We start from the raw sequence: 18,282 nt of genomic DNA on the forward strand, positions 1-18,282 counted from the left end.
CATCAACCGTAGCCAGGAGAATGTCAGCAATGATGTGGTATGGATAAAATGTCTTAAGTCAAACCACAGGAAAATGTCGTACAGATAGTTCATCTCTTGCTGCCAAAAACTTAACTCAGAACTCAGCTGAATGTACTCAAAAACAGATGTGGAACAGCAGCAAAAGAAATGAAATATTATTTTAAACCAAAACTAGAATTTTCTTCAAGGGAAAAAAGTGAAGAAATAAATTTTTTATTCATGTTTATATCTGCAATTTTCCTAATTGTTCGGTTGTCATATTTGTTACACCTCATTTTGGGAAGGGCTGTGAGGGAAGGACAGCAACATTCATAGGTGTATAAACACTGAAGCGGAGAATTAGGCTAAAATACAACTTTCTGCATCAGATTGTCCACATAGCTTAAGTCACTTCCATACAACTGACATCTATCATTTGCACACTTGCACTAGACTGAAGACTTCAAAACTGTGAAGGTCCAAGATTTCACCATATATTCCAAGTGGGAAATATAACTGGTTTATGCACTTGACAAACTTGAGCTTAACGGAGCAATACTAAATTTGCTCTGCTGGAATGTAAGTTTTGTAATTAGCATTCCACAAAGTATCTTAAAAAATGAAAGTTTATTCATAGTCAATGGCTCAAATAGCAAATAAAAAGAATCTGGTAAGGCATCAGCCTATGACAATTGTTTTATATGTCAATTGGCTTCATAACACCTTGGTTCCCATTACACAAATATCACAATGTTAGTGGTTAAACTCCCTGGGTAGACAGACTGAAAACAAATACACAACAAAATGAGGACCAATCTGTTTGGTCAGGCACATCAAGAACTAAAGCTGCACATGGTATTATCTACTGGAGGATGTATGTATGACATTTCTGGATAAACAAGTGTTCTCTAAACAGACACATTACTAATGTCTACTTGTCAGGATGTTAAATACAAATTCTGTCTATGTTGCTCTGACACACCTTGAACAGACAATTTGTAAGTTTACACATGTATATAAAAAGTATTTCTGGAACTGATCTAACCTTTACACCCACACACAAGAGGCTTAGAAGTCTCAAGAGACAATGGTTTATCTTTAGCTCAATTCCATGTACTAACATTGTGCTAGTATGCTTTCAGTTGCAGATGAGTTGAAGACAATACATTTAGTGTAATAATGAGGGATTTTGGAAGCACACTGTCAGTCTTTTTACATAATAGAACATAGTGGTTTATTTGAAACCCAAAAAAAGTAGCTAGGAATGCTTCCCTATCGATAATGCACAGTTAATATTACTAAAGGCTTATAATGAAGGAACATAATAAACACAGGCAACTGATTAGTATTTTTTCAGACAGCCCTACTAGCAAGACTACATTTGTGCTACTGAAATCCATACTGTTCCCCGACCAAAGGAAAATACCCACCCTAAATATGAAGACATTGAGTATTTGCAGAGGTCAATGTCAGTATCTGTGCATTAAGGAGAAATGACCACTTCAGAATGAAACGTGCGGTACCCTCTTCACTTTTATCTCAGATATATGTCGGCCCTTTCACTTAAAGCAATCAAGTTAACGGTATGCTCTGGACTATTTAAGGCCCAGAGTATGGCACACTTTCTGATCAGACATACTTCTAGCACATAGCTAGTTAGCATAATTGTTCACAAGAACTGCACTTCACACTACAGGATATAATTTCATTATGATGTACCCACATCAGTGCATCACAAGAAAGATATAATACCCTTAACTACATTAACATTTTTAGGTTTTTAAATTAAGGCATATTCAAATATTCTCAAGAGTTTATACCATTTGTCTAACCTAATTCCATGTATAAATGACTTCCAATAGTTGCAGAGAATAGAGCCAGTTTCTCTTCTCTAATTTGCATAATCTTATAACAGCAAAAAAAGCTTATATACTACCTTTGCTTAGTTTTGATCACCGCTGTAGTTTTCAAGGCAGTAGAAGACAAAGTGAAGGTTTGGTGATATAAAAATGTATGCTTTCAGAGAAACATAGAAAGTAACGCTTTTTTGTTGGTTTACAGTTCTAGGGAGACTGCGCATGAAAAAAACCTCTACATTCAAGAAGAACCATGGTGAGAGGAGGCAAGTTATGAAATGAGTTGAATTCTGCTTCTCTTGAAGCCACATTAAACTTTGTCATGAAAGACTTCAGTGTTGTCCCGATTCATGCGTTAAGTGGTACATTACAAATCCCAAACTGCTAAGAGTAATTTCAGTCACAGGAGCCTCCAAATGGCATGCTATAAAGTTATGTATTTTATTAGTATGGTCAAAGTATGAAGAGAGTTTGGAACTTTCGATTATAAAATGCAACATCTTTCTCTGATTCTCTTAGCTAGGCTTTTCCTTTTCTTTTTCCCATTTTTTTCTTTGCTGTCTTCCATTTTTCTTGCTCTGATTTCTCGCATTAAGTCAAAAAATACCTAGAAAGAACAAGACTACTGTTAGTACATGAGCACTTAATATAGCACAAGCCCATCTTTCTCTGAGATTTTATTTCATTATTAAGTAGGCCAAACAGGCTTCCTCCTTTATATTCTCTTAGTGACTGACAACTACAGGTGCCTAAATTCATTATAATGATCTTCGATAAAATAATTCTGCATGTTAAACACACAGATTTACTTTCTCTTGTATTACAGCATCAGGAAGTGCTAAAAAGCTCTCTTGTGTGAGGCTACTGAAGACCTATCCAGGAGACCCATCTTACACTGAATTTGGTGTATGACTCCATATTAAAAGGTGACACCTTTACCCACTTACTGAAGCCACAAGATACTGCTTTTTAGAATTCTTAACCTAATTCTGCAAAGGCATTTGTATCCCATTTAGTAACTCAGCAGTATCTCTCCAAAGCTACTATCAAAGATACGATTAAGCACAACATCATAGCCTGACTAACGCTATAAGACCTAAAGTCACATGGGGTGGAATTCTACATGCTAGAAAATGGCAACTCTTTAGCTGGAGAAACAAATATCATCTTACTGCATTGTCAACATGCCTGTCACCACAAAGTCTTGATGCAGTGAACTCTTACTCAGAACTGTAAAACTAGTTTTTGGGGTTAGAATTCAAAGAGATCTCTAAGAAACAATTGGCCGTGTTAGTTACAACTGAGTATGGCATTGTTTAGAGTAAACAAGCCAAGTTGCATGTCGCAACCCAATTTCTAACATCTGAATTTTCCCTGTCATGCATTCCAGTTAGTATGTAGGTCAGAAAGGAGAGGTTTGCATATTAAATCACTAAGCCCCTTAGCCTTCAGCCAATTAGACCTTTTCCAAGGCAGGAACAAACAGTTACAATCAGAAGAGAGGTTCTAAAGAAATGCTGCAATTTCTTAAAAAAACAAACAAAATTTTGGATCTATATCAGATCACATAAACCTGGCCAAATGCATGTCACCATCTTCTGTAATATTTTAAAACTCAGCTGGGTTAGCTTGCATTTGTCAGATGTAACATTAACATATATTCATAAAAATAACAACTTTAAGGTTTCTTTAAAAAAAATAGAATGATAATCATTAAAATGTTCCTATAAGTGTAACAGGTCAGCACTTCTTAAACTGTGAGTCCTGACCGCAAATGGGTCTCCTAAGTTCAATGTTGGGGTCACAAAAGGCTCCCCCACCGCACCCTCGCTGAGGATCTGTGGCATCAGATGCTTCTATCCAAGAAAAAAAAGAAACGGTCCAACTCAAATTGCTACAGGAAGGGAAATGGGCCCAGAGGAGGCAGCTGGTCATGTGGAAAGGCAAAGAAGGTATGTAAGAGTGGAGGAGGAGTACAAGAAACCCTGCCAGCCTCTCCATGCATCTACTGATCTTTTTTCTCTCCAGCTGTACTACCATGCTTGAAGGCAATCAGATTTTCATTGTTGTTATTTTAACGATTGCATCTTTAATCTTCCTGCAAAGTTTGGCATGCAATAGAATGTGCCCTCTACACCCACAAATTCAACCATTCATAGCTTGAATATTGGTATCTATATCACAAATCTTGACTTTGCCATTTTATTTAAGGGACATCATTTTACCAAAACTTTGTGTATCATGGGATTTGCATATCCATGGGTTTTGGTATCCAGTGGGCTCTGGAACCAAATCCAGCAGATACTGAGGGCCACTGTATTTTATTTAAGGGGTTGATTTTTATGTACTTCAGAAGTTAGGCATGCCCTAATTGTTATTTCTGTGGTATAACTGGTCTTCTATCTCCACAGATTTAACCATCTGTTATTCAAAAAAAAATCTGATTTGTACATCTATTTTTATAACTATATTCCTGAGGTCACATAAACATTTCTTAGTCTAAAAGATGTCACAAATTTAAAAAGTTGAAGAAGCCCTGCTCTAGGGCCATATATCTTGCAAAAAAGGAAGAGTCAAAACCCAATACGATGGCCTTAAAGGAGCAAATGGCTACTATTTCCTCAGTCTGGGACTAATGATGGTTCAAAGTGAACCTCTATACCTCTAAATAAGAGTTTCTCAGAGCTAGAACAAACAAAGATCCACTAGGCAGACTTTTTTTGATGTTCCAACTATTCTTTGAAATAGAAAGTTTTAAAAGAATGGACAGGGGATGCTATACTGTTTTGACTGAACTGGTTTTACAAAAAATATTAACTGAATCGATATATCGAAAGAAACATCACCTATAAAAATATGAATGTCAACAATCCATAAAACCAGTAACAGAAATAACAAAAATAGCAAAAGGAGACATTTCACATGTCAAACTGAGAAGCTCTAGATGGATTTTCAAGAGAGATCATGCCAGCTCAATGTTAATCTCTACAGATATTGTTCAACTGAGCTCCTGAAGCTCAGTTACATCTTGCAAAAAGGAGTCTGTGGCCTTAAAATGGTCCACAGATTTTCTCCATTCACCTGTTGAATTTTTTCCTAATTTCTGATCAGTGCTTAGAGATAGCATGATATTAAAAGTTTATTGAGAGGGAGGGGGCTTTGCAGTATAATGAACTCTAGTTTGCCAACCATAAAGTTTTGCATGGTATAGGATTTTGACTTATAGACCTAAAAGGTTTTGCATGTCTGAAAGTTGTGCTGGAGCAACTTGGTGTCACCTGCACAAAATCTACCCAATTTGCTCTGGCATTATGTGGTCCCTTTATCGCTGGATAATCGTTGTGGTCTCTTCTAACATCTCAAACAACCATTTCTCCTGTTTGAATCCAGCACTTAGGTTCAAAAAAGATTCCTTGTCATTAGGCTACCCACTGTGAAGAATAATGAACCATCTATAGTAAAGCCAGTGTAAATCTTAGCCGTAGAATCATAGAATTGGAAGAAACCACATTCAGTCCAACTGTCTGTCATGCAGGAATACACAATCAAAGCAAATGACGAATAATGCATGAAAAACAGGATCAGACACTTACAAAGATGTACTTGGAAAAAAGTAATGCTTTACCTTATCAACATTAGCTCGTGTTTTAGCAGATGTTTCCACATAGTTAACATTCCACTGATCGGCTCTGTTTTTTGCTTCCTCTACAGAAACCTGTCTTTTATCTTCCAAATCTGATTTGTTACCAACTAGCAAAAAAGGAACATTCTCATCTTCTTTTACTCTTAAAATCTGCTCTCTGAGGAAAAAAAGAATCAGACTTTAGATCCATGGCATTTGGTTTTATCAGAATCATTTGGTATTTTAAGTGTAACGATTGCTGAAGTCGACACATGTTTTTGCTGCTATTTACCACTGGCAAATACTAACTTTGTGCTTGATATACAGAAGGTATAAGTTGCATGGTTTCTGGGCAAATGACCAAAATACCAAATTATGAAGCCAAGGGAAAGGAACAGCAGGGGACAGAAACAAGTAAAATAAAAAGATGAAACTATGAGTAATTTGTTTACAGTAGAAAAAAACTAAATATATAAGGAAACAGGTTGGGGAATAGCTTTGAAAATGATAGCACATGAAAAAGTCAGGAAGGGCAGCAGGAACAAAGAATTTCCAAAAGGAATGAATTTTCTGTGAAAAGTATAAAGAAATGACTCTAGAAATGAGAAGACTGTGCAAGTGCAAAAATAAGCAGTTTGATGTGAAAGGTGACAATTCAGAAATTTGACTTTAATACGCTACCTAGAGAACAATTAAGTAGAAAAGATACAGTATTTGGTAATATAAAGTAGTATTGAAGCAGAACTTCTATTTTAACATGTAAATTGGCCTTCAAGTGAAACTCATTCAAACAATGATCTACTATTTGCACATAATATCCCATATCTCTCTCACGTGATTGTCAGGATCCATTATCTAATAACTCGGCTGAATCATACGTACTTGTTTTGGCAATGGTCCCATGGCTTCCCAAGAACTATTATTACTACTATTAATTATATTGTTGTGGTGGTGTGCCTTCAAGTTTTTTGCTACTTCTGGTGGCCCTATTATGGGTTTTCTGGACTAAATCTGTTCAGAGAATGTTTGCCTTTGCCTTCACCTGAGAAGGTGTGATTTGCCCAAGGTTACCCAATTGGTTTCTATGGCTGAGAAGAGATTGAAGTCCTTGGCATAGTACTAACCTTCCACATCACAAAGATTGAGTTCTTTCATAAAAAATGTTTGTACCCTATGACTCCTGTAATGCAGTAAGAACAATAACTGCAATGTTTATCAGTTACTTCATAGTCTAGAGCTCAAACCACTACACCATCGTGGCCCTTAAGAACCCCTTTTCCTTCATTATAAATCTTTATAACAAACCTATTATCCATGTTCTTGAATTAAACACATAATCTTTGTATCATCTATGTCTATTGCCTATGATACTGTATTTAGAATCTGTGACTTTGTATAATCAAACAAGTGTGGGATGTTAAACAGGACATAGTGTGCCCATCACACAGAGATCATTGAGTACAGTTCTTTCATCAAAGAAACATTTATATCCCATGACTCATGTGATACAGGTAGAACGACATCTACAATGTTTTGCAGTTACTTCAAATGAGGAAAAAGTAGCAGCTACAATACCTTTTGCATTTGAGAGTCATAAAGTTCTACTTCCTGAAACTGTTCTGTGTATTCTTAGAACTACATTCCCAATACACCAGAAAGGTATCCACCCAGAGATTTTTTTTTCCTGACTGTTCAAAACTCTTCCTGCCAACTGCGCACTCTGATCCACACATCTTTTAATCTGTGCCTTGATTTACTCCCTAAAATATGCTACATACAACCCTGCAACACACCTGGGCCTTTCCTTAATTAAATAACCATTAGAAGAACATTGCTTCAATCATTGTTCAAGGTAGTGGTATTTGTGCTATGACATTGTTAGTTTTATATTGTGCCTAATTAGAATCATTTTGCTGTGAGAATATGAAAAGGGGAGATCAGAACATTTCCAAGGAAGTACAGATGAAAAATCTCCCCCAAACCATATTGATAGTACAATGATACAAGGCTCTGAGTACAATACCTTTTTGAGCCTTTCTCCTTTCAAAACGTTGGTTAAACAAAGTAATTCTCATAACTGTGCATAACAATCATTTCACATAGCAGAAACCTTAGCACTTTTGGTACCAATCTTCCCACATCTCTAAAAATCATCTATGTGATTAAAGACTAGGACAGTAAATAGAGTGAATAATCATGATGCCATTCTTCAAATTAATAATCTAAATGGGGGGGGGGGGGGGGGACGGGGACTCCGAGCTTCTGCATAAAAAGAGAACCACTTTACATTCCCACAGGCAACAAACTAAAGAGAAAGAAGGTAGCAGAAGAGGTATACTTTGAATCTTTATGTTTCCTTGGCTAGAAAAGTGCATGCATATATTACTAGTAGTAATCTGAATTCCCTCTCTCCAGAAAATAGCACAAACTGGGGCAAGGATGGGTAAGTGCAGTCCAGGCCTCCTAAGGGTTTCTACGGTCTTAGACTTCTTTGGATTCTGTGTGTGAGAGTATCTCCTATTGTAAGGCCAAGTTGATTAACTGATTCAGTACCTCCTCTGTCATCTAAGCTGTACATTTTTATCATCTCCATTCATCAACATATTACCAAACATCTAATGCTGAAAGACACTAGGTGTCTTTTAGGAGTACTGCTGAACTTGTGGCTGTGACATTCTCACTATATCTGATGTTAGATAATAAAAACCATGGTTATCTCACATCCCAGACATTCTGTTCAAGGATTCTTCTTCCTGTCACTATATTAAAGATAGGAATAAGATTCCATAGTCTGGCAGTGACTGGTTGACTGCTTGTTCTGTACTGAGCATCTCTTCTGATAAGCTAATTTCCCTCAAAACCCATATCCTGAAAAAGCAAATTCACACCAGCATCCTATGGCCCTGCAGCCAAAATCCCTGAGAAGTTTCTGTATTTGGGAGTAATTCTTACAAATATTCCCAAATGTTTAACAAACTGCTTTTTGTAAAAGACAGTTCATATCTGCCATATAGGTCACTCCCATTCTAGAAAAATTGTAGGAATCATACAGCCCTTCGGATCTTGTTGGATTGCAACTCCTAACAGCTCTAGTCAGCATAGTCAATCGTGAGGAATGCTGAGAATTGTAGTGCAATATCCTGGGGGGGGGGGGGGGGTACAAGGCTCTAAAACCTATATTGGATAGGTTTGGCAAATACTAAACTTCTGTTTGGACCACATCAAAATTCTTCTTGAATAATATACTTTTAATTTTCTCAATTTGCTATGATTTATAATCTCAGAATAATTACATGAAGCTGTATTCATTAAAGTGTATCAATTTGGTACTGCTAATATTTGTTGAAGAATAGTGATCAAATATCACATCTTCAGCTGGTGACACCCACTTCCCACTGTTCCTTGTCAGTTTTCTTGTAGGACTTCTCCCAGCCCAAGCCAAGTGATAATATGGGCTGGCAAACCTCTGCACAGATATGGAGACCTGTATTATACATGCCCCATCTATCTCCAAGACTGCCCTCTCCTCCTGAACCACTTGGTCAATTCAAATGGGAAAACTGCAAGAAAGCCGTGAGAATGCAGGAATCACTTTTATTTAGGCAATAACGTTTGATACTGAATAACCCCATTTTCCTTCATGTTCACCCCCACCTAGTGAACAGAATTAAACAGTTCTACTACACTAATAGAGAAAGGCAAGCTGAGTCATAAGTTCTGAGTGTTAAAGGTGCAATTTAGAACTAAATACACATTAATTGCTATAATGATGTAGACAACCAAACATCTGATTTGGATTTTTTTTAAAACCCAAATCAATGCAGCCCATTAGGTGACCTTGTGTCAGCTATTCTTAGTTTTTGCAAAGTCGCTCTTATTGACAGAGGTATGATCTTTATATTTTAAGGCAACCAAGGGCAGCATGCCAAACACATTGTACTCCAGTAAAGTAAGTGAAAGACACAGTGCACTTGTGATGATGTTCTAGTATATGAACTGCTACAAGTCATCCACAGTAGCGGTGATTGGAATGAAATGGCCAGAAATGTGTGAGGCAAAATACACAATCATTTAATGCAACAAAAAGTCATTGAATAAACTAATTTCTCACACACATCCAATTACCTAAAGTCAGCTGTAGCTGCAAAAGATTCAAGTTCTGTAATAGAAAACACACAGAGAAATCCTTCTCCACTTCGAAAATAGTTGTCTCTAATTGCAGCATAATCCTCCTGTCCTGCTGTATCCAAAATATCTATCTGGACTTCTTCCCCATCCAAGACGACCTTTTTTCTGTAGCTGTCTGCTTTGGTAGGTTCATAGTCTTCCACAAACTGTTAGGAAATGAAACAATCAGTTCTACTTTCAGGAGTAATCTACCAACAACAATTTCATTTCTTGGTAAAATATTCTATCTTCAGATGGCCAAGTAATTACAATGGTTTGTTGCTTCCTCATCTCAGCAACTCTTTAATAAATATTTGTTAATTAAGCAGCTTGGAACATTTCCCAAACAACATGCAACAATGTACTAGCTTGAAAGTTGCTTCACAAGCTTTTGCGAAGTAAAATAGGCTGCACTACTATGAATTCAAAGGACTGCATGTTGTGAACATTAACACAAAAGAAGAATTAGAAGTTATCTAAAATCATATTAATTTGTGTTTCTATCTTACTTTCCAACTTATTTGTTGTAGGTATTTCTGTTTGCAATGTTTAGCTTTAACACAAAATAAAATATCTATCCACTGGGTAAATTATTGTTGGATTTTTTAATATTATTAATATACCGAACTGGGTGCACACATTTCAATTAAATTATTATTCTTCATTATTACTATTGAGAAAAGTATACTGAGATTTACTGAATAACTATTACTGACTCTTGCACATATTTTGAAGCCTTTAAAGATATTCAGGGGAGTTAGGGCTAATTCCATGACTGTTGTTTACTTTTACTCACTATCTGATTCTTAAAGGTAAAAAAGACCCTTCACGGTAAAAAAGAAATATTTTAGCATTAGACCTTTCTATTCAACTTTGTCATCCAAAAATAAAAATCTCATCATAGTGAAATTCCTGAAATAATGGACTGCAATATTTTAATTTAAAAATCTCAACAGAAAGATCTGCAGTCTTGTCCTATATCTCAATTCCAGTTACCTTTATAGATAAACACAACCGGGCAGAGATTCCTAGGTGTCAGTTCATACATAACTTGAGAATATACCTCTATATTAAATAACCACACACTACTTTTAAAATTGTGAATCTTCAAAAATGCTTACCTCATCATACATGAACTGGAGAGTTAATGCAGATTTTCCTACACCTCCACTGCCCACCATGATTACTTTGTGCAAAGCCAAAGAATTTTGACTTTTGGGTTTATTTGCTGCCATTCTTGCGTTTGCAGATATTTCACACAAAGGAAACACCTGAAAGAAAACATATACATTAGTAAGAGTATTAAAAACTAAGAGGTTTAGTAGACATAAAATATTATAAGCATACTACTTATGCTGAGTCAAGCCAATTAACATAAACACACTCTAGTATGAAAGGAGCAAAACTGTAAAATTTACAGAAATGTTGGTCATGGGAAAAGAAGTATTTTTTGTGTTTTTATCTGAAAAGTTTCAAGCAAAAATAAAAAAATAAAAAGTCATCCTTTTTCTGATTGAAATTTAGTTTGTTGTTGTAAGAACATATAATGCTTTATATCTATCTTGGTTGGTCATGCAATTATTGGGTCCAATATACTAAAACTTTATCGAATAGTTTTGTTTAGTCAGTTCAAGAAGCAAGCAACCATCTCACAAAGACAAAAGAGCCCATTTTTTTTTAGTAAACCTGTGAAAACAATTTTCTCTGAATTCTCTATAATGTCAGCAGATACACAGTAACACTCTCATTCTGTCTGAAGACAATGTAATGCACAAATTTCTGCCAAGAGGACTAAACAGTCTGTCATATTTTGGACAGTCTCATCATGGCTTCGAGAGAGAGGTGGCTCCTCGGGTTGGAAATGGAACAAGAGAGAAAAGGTGGAATATAATTAAATAAAATAAAGAGGAGAGATGACTTACTAGAAGAAAAGAATAATTACTGGAAAAGCAGAATTATTATATTTATTTGTACTCCACTTTATCTCTCCCAAAGGAGACTCAAAGAGGCTTAACATAAAAGAATTAGCATACAATTTAAAATATGCAAACATTAAAACAGGATTAAATATAAACAGTGTTTAAAAATCCCAGTTAAAAACCATTAAGACATATTCAAAGTAAGAGAAGCAGGAAAAGAGGAAGATCACATTCCAGATGGATAGACACACCAAGTAAGCCACGACCTTGAATCTGCAAGATATGATCAGGACTGTTGATGACAGAGTGTGAGCTGGGGAAAGGATTTAATTTAATTGTACAATGTACAACGACAATACAGTTATTCTAGTCTATTCACACTGTCCCACAGAAACCACAACAGATTTTAAAGTCAAATATTCCTAAATGTATTCAGGCTTAGAAAAAGAAATCAGGAGTAATATACAAAATGAAAGTGGAAGCAAAAGAAATAATGCTTAGAATGATAATACAAAAATGGAGTAAGGAAAGCATACTTTCAGAGAAAGGGTGGAAAAGATAATGAAGGGGGTAAGTACCATTAAAATGGAAAAGTTTCAAGAATTAGTAAAAACGATTTATTTAAAGTGGTATAGAACCCCAGCTCAGCTAGCATATATGATAAAAGGGTCCAGCTCAAACTGTTGGCATTGTAAAAAGAGGAAGGGGTGGTTTACACATATTTGGTGGGAATGTGATGAAGTGCAGAGATTCTGGAAGAGGGTATTAGAACAAATAAATGGACTATTCGAGGTAAATTTGTATATTGGGCCGGGAATGTTGGAAATTGGAACGTTGGGCCTACAAATGCTGAAGAAAGAAGACCAACAAAAGTTGATGGCGATGGTTAAGGCTGCCCATGCTGTAATAGCATTGGGATGGAAGGATAAGAAAAAATGGACAATGGCTAGGTGGAACTAATACACTTATGAACAAGTACAATTGGATATTATGGGAATAATACAACAAGATATAACATGGTCTATAAAAATACAAATAATTAAAGAGAACTGGTTAAGATATGTGAAATGGGTTGAAGAAGGGAAAGCTAATGATCAGATAAAGGAAAAAATGGACAGAATCCTGGACTGGCTGCACTTAAAAATACTTTGTTATAAAGTTGGAGGGAGGGGGGAGGAAAAAAAGGGGGCAAAAATGTAATGGTTTACGGATGTATATAAAATAAGTTTATTTCGATGGATGAGATGGATACCATTACAATAAAAAAACATTTTAAAAAAAGAAAAAGAAATCAGGTATATAATGCTGACACATGATTTATAATCATCCTTTGTATGCTAACCATGACTATGACAGGAAGATAGCCTGCAGTTAAAAGTACTTCATGAAGCTGTAAACATTACAGATACTGTATAAAAATGATGCTGAACATACAACTAACGTACTTCTGTGCTATGATTACCAAAGATAAGTACTGTTGAGAAGATTAGCTGAGATCTACTCACCATACATAGGCGAATACGCCTAGATTAGTGAACTGCATCACTTAGGTATGTTACTCATAAAGCTTTAATACCCGTGTTTATAGCGCCAACAGCCAAGGCAAATGTTTCCTCGAGACACACATAGCTGCTGCTCTTCCATGAAGATTAAAATATGTTCTTCAGGAATATTTCAGAATGAGACATTACCAACACAGTTAATAGAAAGAACTATCACCTTGAATATAGTAATATAGTATTTTTAGCTAACTGCTTATTCTACAGTGAACCAGCATTTGACAATATGATGCCATACTTTGTAAGAGAAGGTCGGGATAACTCTAGTCTTCTGCTATTTACTTGCTTTTATGAGAAGTTCAAAGTCCATCAACTGTTGCCGGATGCAAAATGATGGCCAAAGACACACACCTAGAAGGAATAGGTAACAGAATGCTACTTCTGAGCATATGCTCAAATCAAGAATCTCTCCTTAATATGAGACAAGCTTGAATTCCTTTTAGCAAAAACAAAACCACCCTTGCTTCTCTCTTTGATTTACATCTTCATTTCAGTAGATGAACTTTGACAAACATTTTTATTGTTGCAGCTATTGAACCATGAGTTACAAATTCTTGCAGATGTACACAAAGTCCTCCAAATCTGTATGTCCTAAATCTGCCTTTTTCCTAAGCTTTGGTGGAAGAACTAGACAAAATGAAGCAAACTCATCATGGGAGATCACTTACCAGTCCTGTAAAATGATCCAAGCTGAATCATGTAACACAAGAACAGGCGAGGAGAGAATGCTATTACTAGAACTAATTGTTAGAAGCATTGGGTATGTTTTTACACACTCCAGCATCTCCTGATCTTATGGTTTCTTAGCAGTAACTATCTAAAGGTCACAAGATGATGAAATTTGAGATTGTCAACAGAGACTACAATTCTGAATAATCTTAATTAAATACAAGATGATGCAAAAGACTTTTTAAAAAGTACTATTATCTTTGAGGAGACAGGAAGCTAAGCCAATATTTAATTTTCAATTATCCATATTTGATTTATTAGCCAAATATATTGAAATAAAGCATAATCCTGAAATTTCACTCTGCTTCACATTTTATTTAGTAATCCAGATACATGTAACCCTCAGCATGTGTGAGGAAAGGAGCTGTCCACATAGAAGTGCTCACAAAACTCCATCAAGAAACAACAACTCATTGGCACACAACCTTTGGATGTTTTTCCACTGTACTGTTTGCTTATTACAGTGAACCTTGCAAGACCTGAATTTTTTGCAAAACTGGAAATTTACTGGGAAACATGCAGTACCTATTTTTCCCCACATGTACAAAAAACGCATTTGAAAATAAAATACTATTTTTTACTATTCATTGTTAAACATGAATGGATGCTAATATATCATTAGGCAAGACTGACAGTTTTGTCCGCAAGAGTTAGAATTCAGATTAAGAGTGCTTAATCATTTTTCAAGTGATTTATCCCCACAAAATATGGGTGAAAAAACATATTTCATGAAACTTTTTTCAATCACATTAGTCTTCAATTTCTATATTATGCTGACTCTTCAATTATGATTCTGTATGCTTTGCCAAGGGGATTCAGATTTACAACAGAAAAACACAGATCCCTCTAAAGATATTAAGGCTTGGGGTGGAGGGGGAAGAAATGTCCTCAGTTACACATGGTCAAATAAGGATTTGGACTCAAGTCTCTGAGTTTAAACCACCACGTGCACTATTTCTGCTATATCCTTATGGGATATTGAGGCAACAAGAAGTTTTATATATATTAAATCAGATCATGTTCCACTTAGGGGACTGGATACATTTATGTTTCTATAAAACCCATATTCCTTGGCTATAAGGTCTATTAGTCATTACCAACTTAGCTTGATCACAACACTGTTGTAAACAAAGTACAGACAATATTCTTGAACCTTTAAAAAACCTACAAGCAGGCAATAATAATAGAAAATTAAAACAGTGCATGCAGGATTATTATTATTATATTTATTTATACCTCACTTTATCTCCCCCGAAGTGGACTCAAAACAGCTTAATATAAAAGCATCAACATAACCATTTAAAAGATACAAATATACAAACATTAAAACAGGATTAAATAAAACCAGTATAAAAATTCCCAGTTAAAACCATTACAACAAATTCAAAGTTAAAAGCCACAGCATCCCCTGAATTGATCTTTAAAACCTTCAGCTTTAAAAGCCTGTCTGAATAAATTTTTTTAGCCTTTTTAGATAGGTGATCACTGTCCCTAATAACCTAAAAGGCCCATAAGTACAGAAAGACAGGTACTAATCTGTACAAATTAAACAATTTATTTACTAGGTTTTATTCCAATGATTGCTTCCACACTGTCACAAGAAACCTAAATCCAGATTACATGCATCTATCTATCTATCTCTCTATCTTCTATACAAATAATAGTATAGCAATAGTAGTGAAAATCTATATGTGTGTATGTGGCAGGGTTGTCCACTTACACAGAATGCACCAGTGTTCCTTTCTCTCTCCCTTGGTGTGGAATTTGCATGACCCTGCCCACTGCCTCTCCAATAACCCTGTCCTACCCTGTCCTACTAGAGAAAGAGGTCTGGGGAGAATTCACCATGATTTATAGGAGTTGTAGGGACTGGGATGTAATAGTTCGCCTTCAATCTATAAGCACTCTGAACCCACCAACCACCAATTATGGACCTGGAACTAATTTGGGACACAAGACCCAACAGTCAACTTTGCATACTGGCAGGGTTTGGGGGGTGATTGACCTTGACATCCTGGAGTTATAGTTCACCCGTATTCAAAGAACATTGAACCCTTCTGATGACGGATCTGGACCAAACTTGGCACACAAATTAAACATGGCCAACTTGGAATGCTACTGGACTTTGGGGGTAATTGACATTTAACTCTGGGAGTTATAGTTCACTTATATTCCGTGAACCCTCTGAACCTCACCAATGACAGATCTGGACCGAACTTGGCACACAGGCCCAACTCTGCCAACTTCGCATACTGGTGGACTTTGGGATGATTGACCTTGGCATCAGAGAGTTATAGTTCACCCGTATTCAGAGAATACTGAACCCAGCAGATGAGGGATCTCGACCAAACTTGGCACACAGACCCAACATGGCCAAGTGTGCATACTGGTGAGGTTCGAAGAGAGCTGACCTTGGCATATGAGAGTTGTACTTTACCCTTATCCAATAAGAACTGGACCCAGCCAATGTTGGATGTGGACCTAACTTGGCACACAGATCCAACATGGCCAACTGTGCCTACAGGTGGGGTTTAGGAGTGAATGACCTGGAAGTTATACTTCACCCGCATTCAGAGCACTGAACCAATGCGACAACGGATCTGGACCAAACCATATATTGGAGGAGTTTGGGGGATTGATTCCACGTGATGGAAGTTGTAGTTTATCCTGCATCAAGTCAGAGCACTGTGACTCCCACTGACAATGGACCTGGACCACATTTGGCACACAGAACCCTCATAAGCTAAGAAAAATACTGGAGATGTTTGGGGATTCACCTTGATTTATGGTCATTATAGGTACTGGGATTTATAGTTCACTTGCAATCAAAGAGCATTGTGGACCCCACCAATGATGGTCCTGGACCTAACTTGGCACACAGAACCACCACGACCAACTGAAAATACTGGCGGGATTTGGGAGGAGCTGACCTTCATTTCTGGAAGCTGCAGTTCACTTACATCCAGAGACGCTGTGACCACCACTGGTGACAGATCTGGACCAAACATGGCATCAGAACCCCTATGACCAACTGAACCTACTGCAGGGAGTTGAGGGGACTGACCCACCATGCTGGGAGCTGTAGTTTATCATGTAGCCAGTGATCACATTGAACCCCACCAATGATGCATCTAGAGCAAACTTGCCCAACATGACAAACATTAACTACTGATGGAGTTTCAGGGGGTTAGCCTGGCATGATGTGAGTTTTAGTTCAACCAAAACCTTATACATTTTGTTAAATATAAAAAATGACTTTTTCAAATAATACAGGCAAAGTCAGGTACCCAAGCTAATAAATAAGAAACTCAAGACAACTTTCTCATGATGATGCTAGCAGGTAAAACAGTGAAGCATATTTGCATATCTTTTCTTGTTATTTTTGTTGAAAGATTTACTGGCAAATCTTTGAGTTGGAAAGAATTTTTGATTGCCAGGTATTCAACAATCAGATAAAAAAGACTTCTGTTTCATTTAAACGATGCTGTTGGAATTAAAAATGAAGTGGGTGGTAGAAAATTAATATCTGTCCAGATATGGCATTCAAAACATCCCCAACTCATAATTCTTTAAGGTTTTTTTTTTTTTGCATTTGGCTGTGATTAGGAGGGAGTTCTTAAAAATAAAGAAGAGCCCATAGGCCTGAATTCTGTGTAACCTAGCCTAAAATCCATTATATTCAATGTTATTATTCTTGACAATAAATAATATGTAATAACACAAATATATTTATTTTGTTACCAAACATAATTTACATACTGCAAAGAGATCGTATTACAAATGAAATTAAATGCCAGTTCAAAATTTCACCCTATTTCTAAAATCTAAAATAACTGCATTTACACTACAATTTTCTTGTCTTAAGAATGTTATATTTCTATGATGAATTTAGACATGAAGCACAGGAATGAGATTCAAGATTCTTGTTGACAACGCCTTAGCTATTTCAAATAACAGCTTAAAGATGAAGTCAGAATGTGGCCTTGGGCCAAGACTTTCTCAACGACAGCTCTGGCCATGTTCTCTTGCTATAAAAAGTAGTGACTATGAGGGTAAGTAGGGCATTTAACCAGTCATGCTTCCAGGCAGTGGTATGGCTGCATCTTACATCCACTCTGCCCCAGTAGCTTCTCGTGCTCTTTGTTCAACGTCACCTGCTCCACATAGCTAAGCACAGCTTTCTGACACTAAACCATGGGAACCCCACACTAACATGGAGCTTCAGAACACTGTTAGGGATTCCTGAGGCCAGAAACCAGGAAAGCATATGAATGTTCATTCTTCTCCAACTCAAAATATTTCCGCCATTGTATCCAACACATTCAAAACCTTTCAGCAAAGAAAAATTGTGAATTGTTAAGAAATATCGTTTTCTATTAAGGAACTCAAACAACCCTCTCTCCACAAAAAGGCTGCCAGAGGCAATCCCT

At 36.5% G+C, this 18,282-nt stretch overlaps 1 protein-coding gene across 3 annotated transcripts in view; it reads right to left on the reverse strand.

The window, feature by feature from the left end:
- Positions 1-608: 608 nt before the first annotated feature.
- RALA (RAS like proto-oncogene A) overlaps positions 609-18,282 on the reverse strand; it is a 41,370-nt gene continuing 23,696 nt past the window's right edge. For all 3 annotated transcript variants that reach the window (XM_060781595.2, XM_060781594.2, XM_067470176.1), the window contains exons 2-5: positions 10,767-10,916; positions 9,604-9,812; positions 5,482-5,656; positions 609-2,463 (exon numbers count right to left, since the gene is read on the reverse strand). In XM_060781595.2, coding sequence (XP_060637578.1) covers positions 2,341-2,463; positions 5,482-5,656; positions 9,604-9,812; positions 10,767-10,880 — 621 coding nt within the window. In that variant the 5' untranslated portion in view covers positions 10,881-10,916 and the 3' untranslated portion in view covers positions 609-2,340. The remainder of the gene's footprint in view (positions 2,464-5,481; positions 5,657-9,603; positions 9,813-10,766; positions 10,917-18,282) is intronic.

The sequence above is a fragment of the Anolis sagrei genome, chromosome 6, assembly GCF_037176765.1.
Source record: "Anolis sagrei isolate rAnoSag1 chromosome 6, rAnoSag1.mat, whole genome shotgun sequence".
In the NCBI taxonomy this organism is placed as follows: Eukaryota; Metazoa; Chordata; class Lepidosauria; order Squamata; family Dactyloidae; genus Anolis; species Anolis sagrei.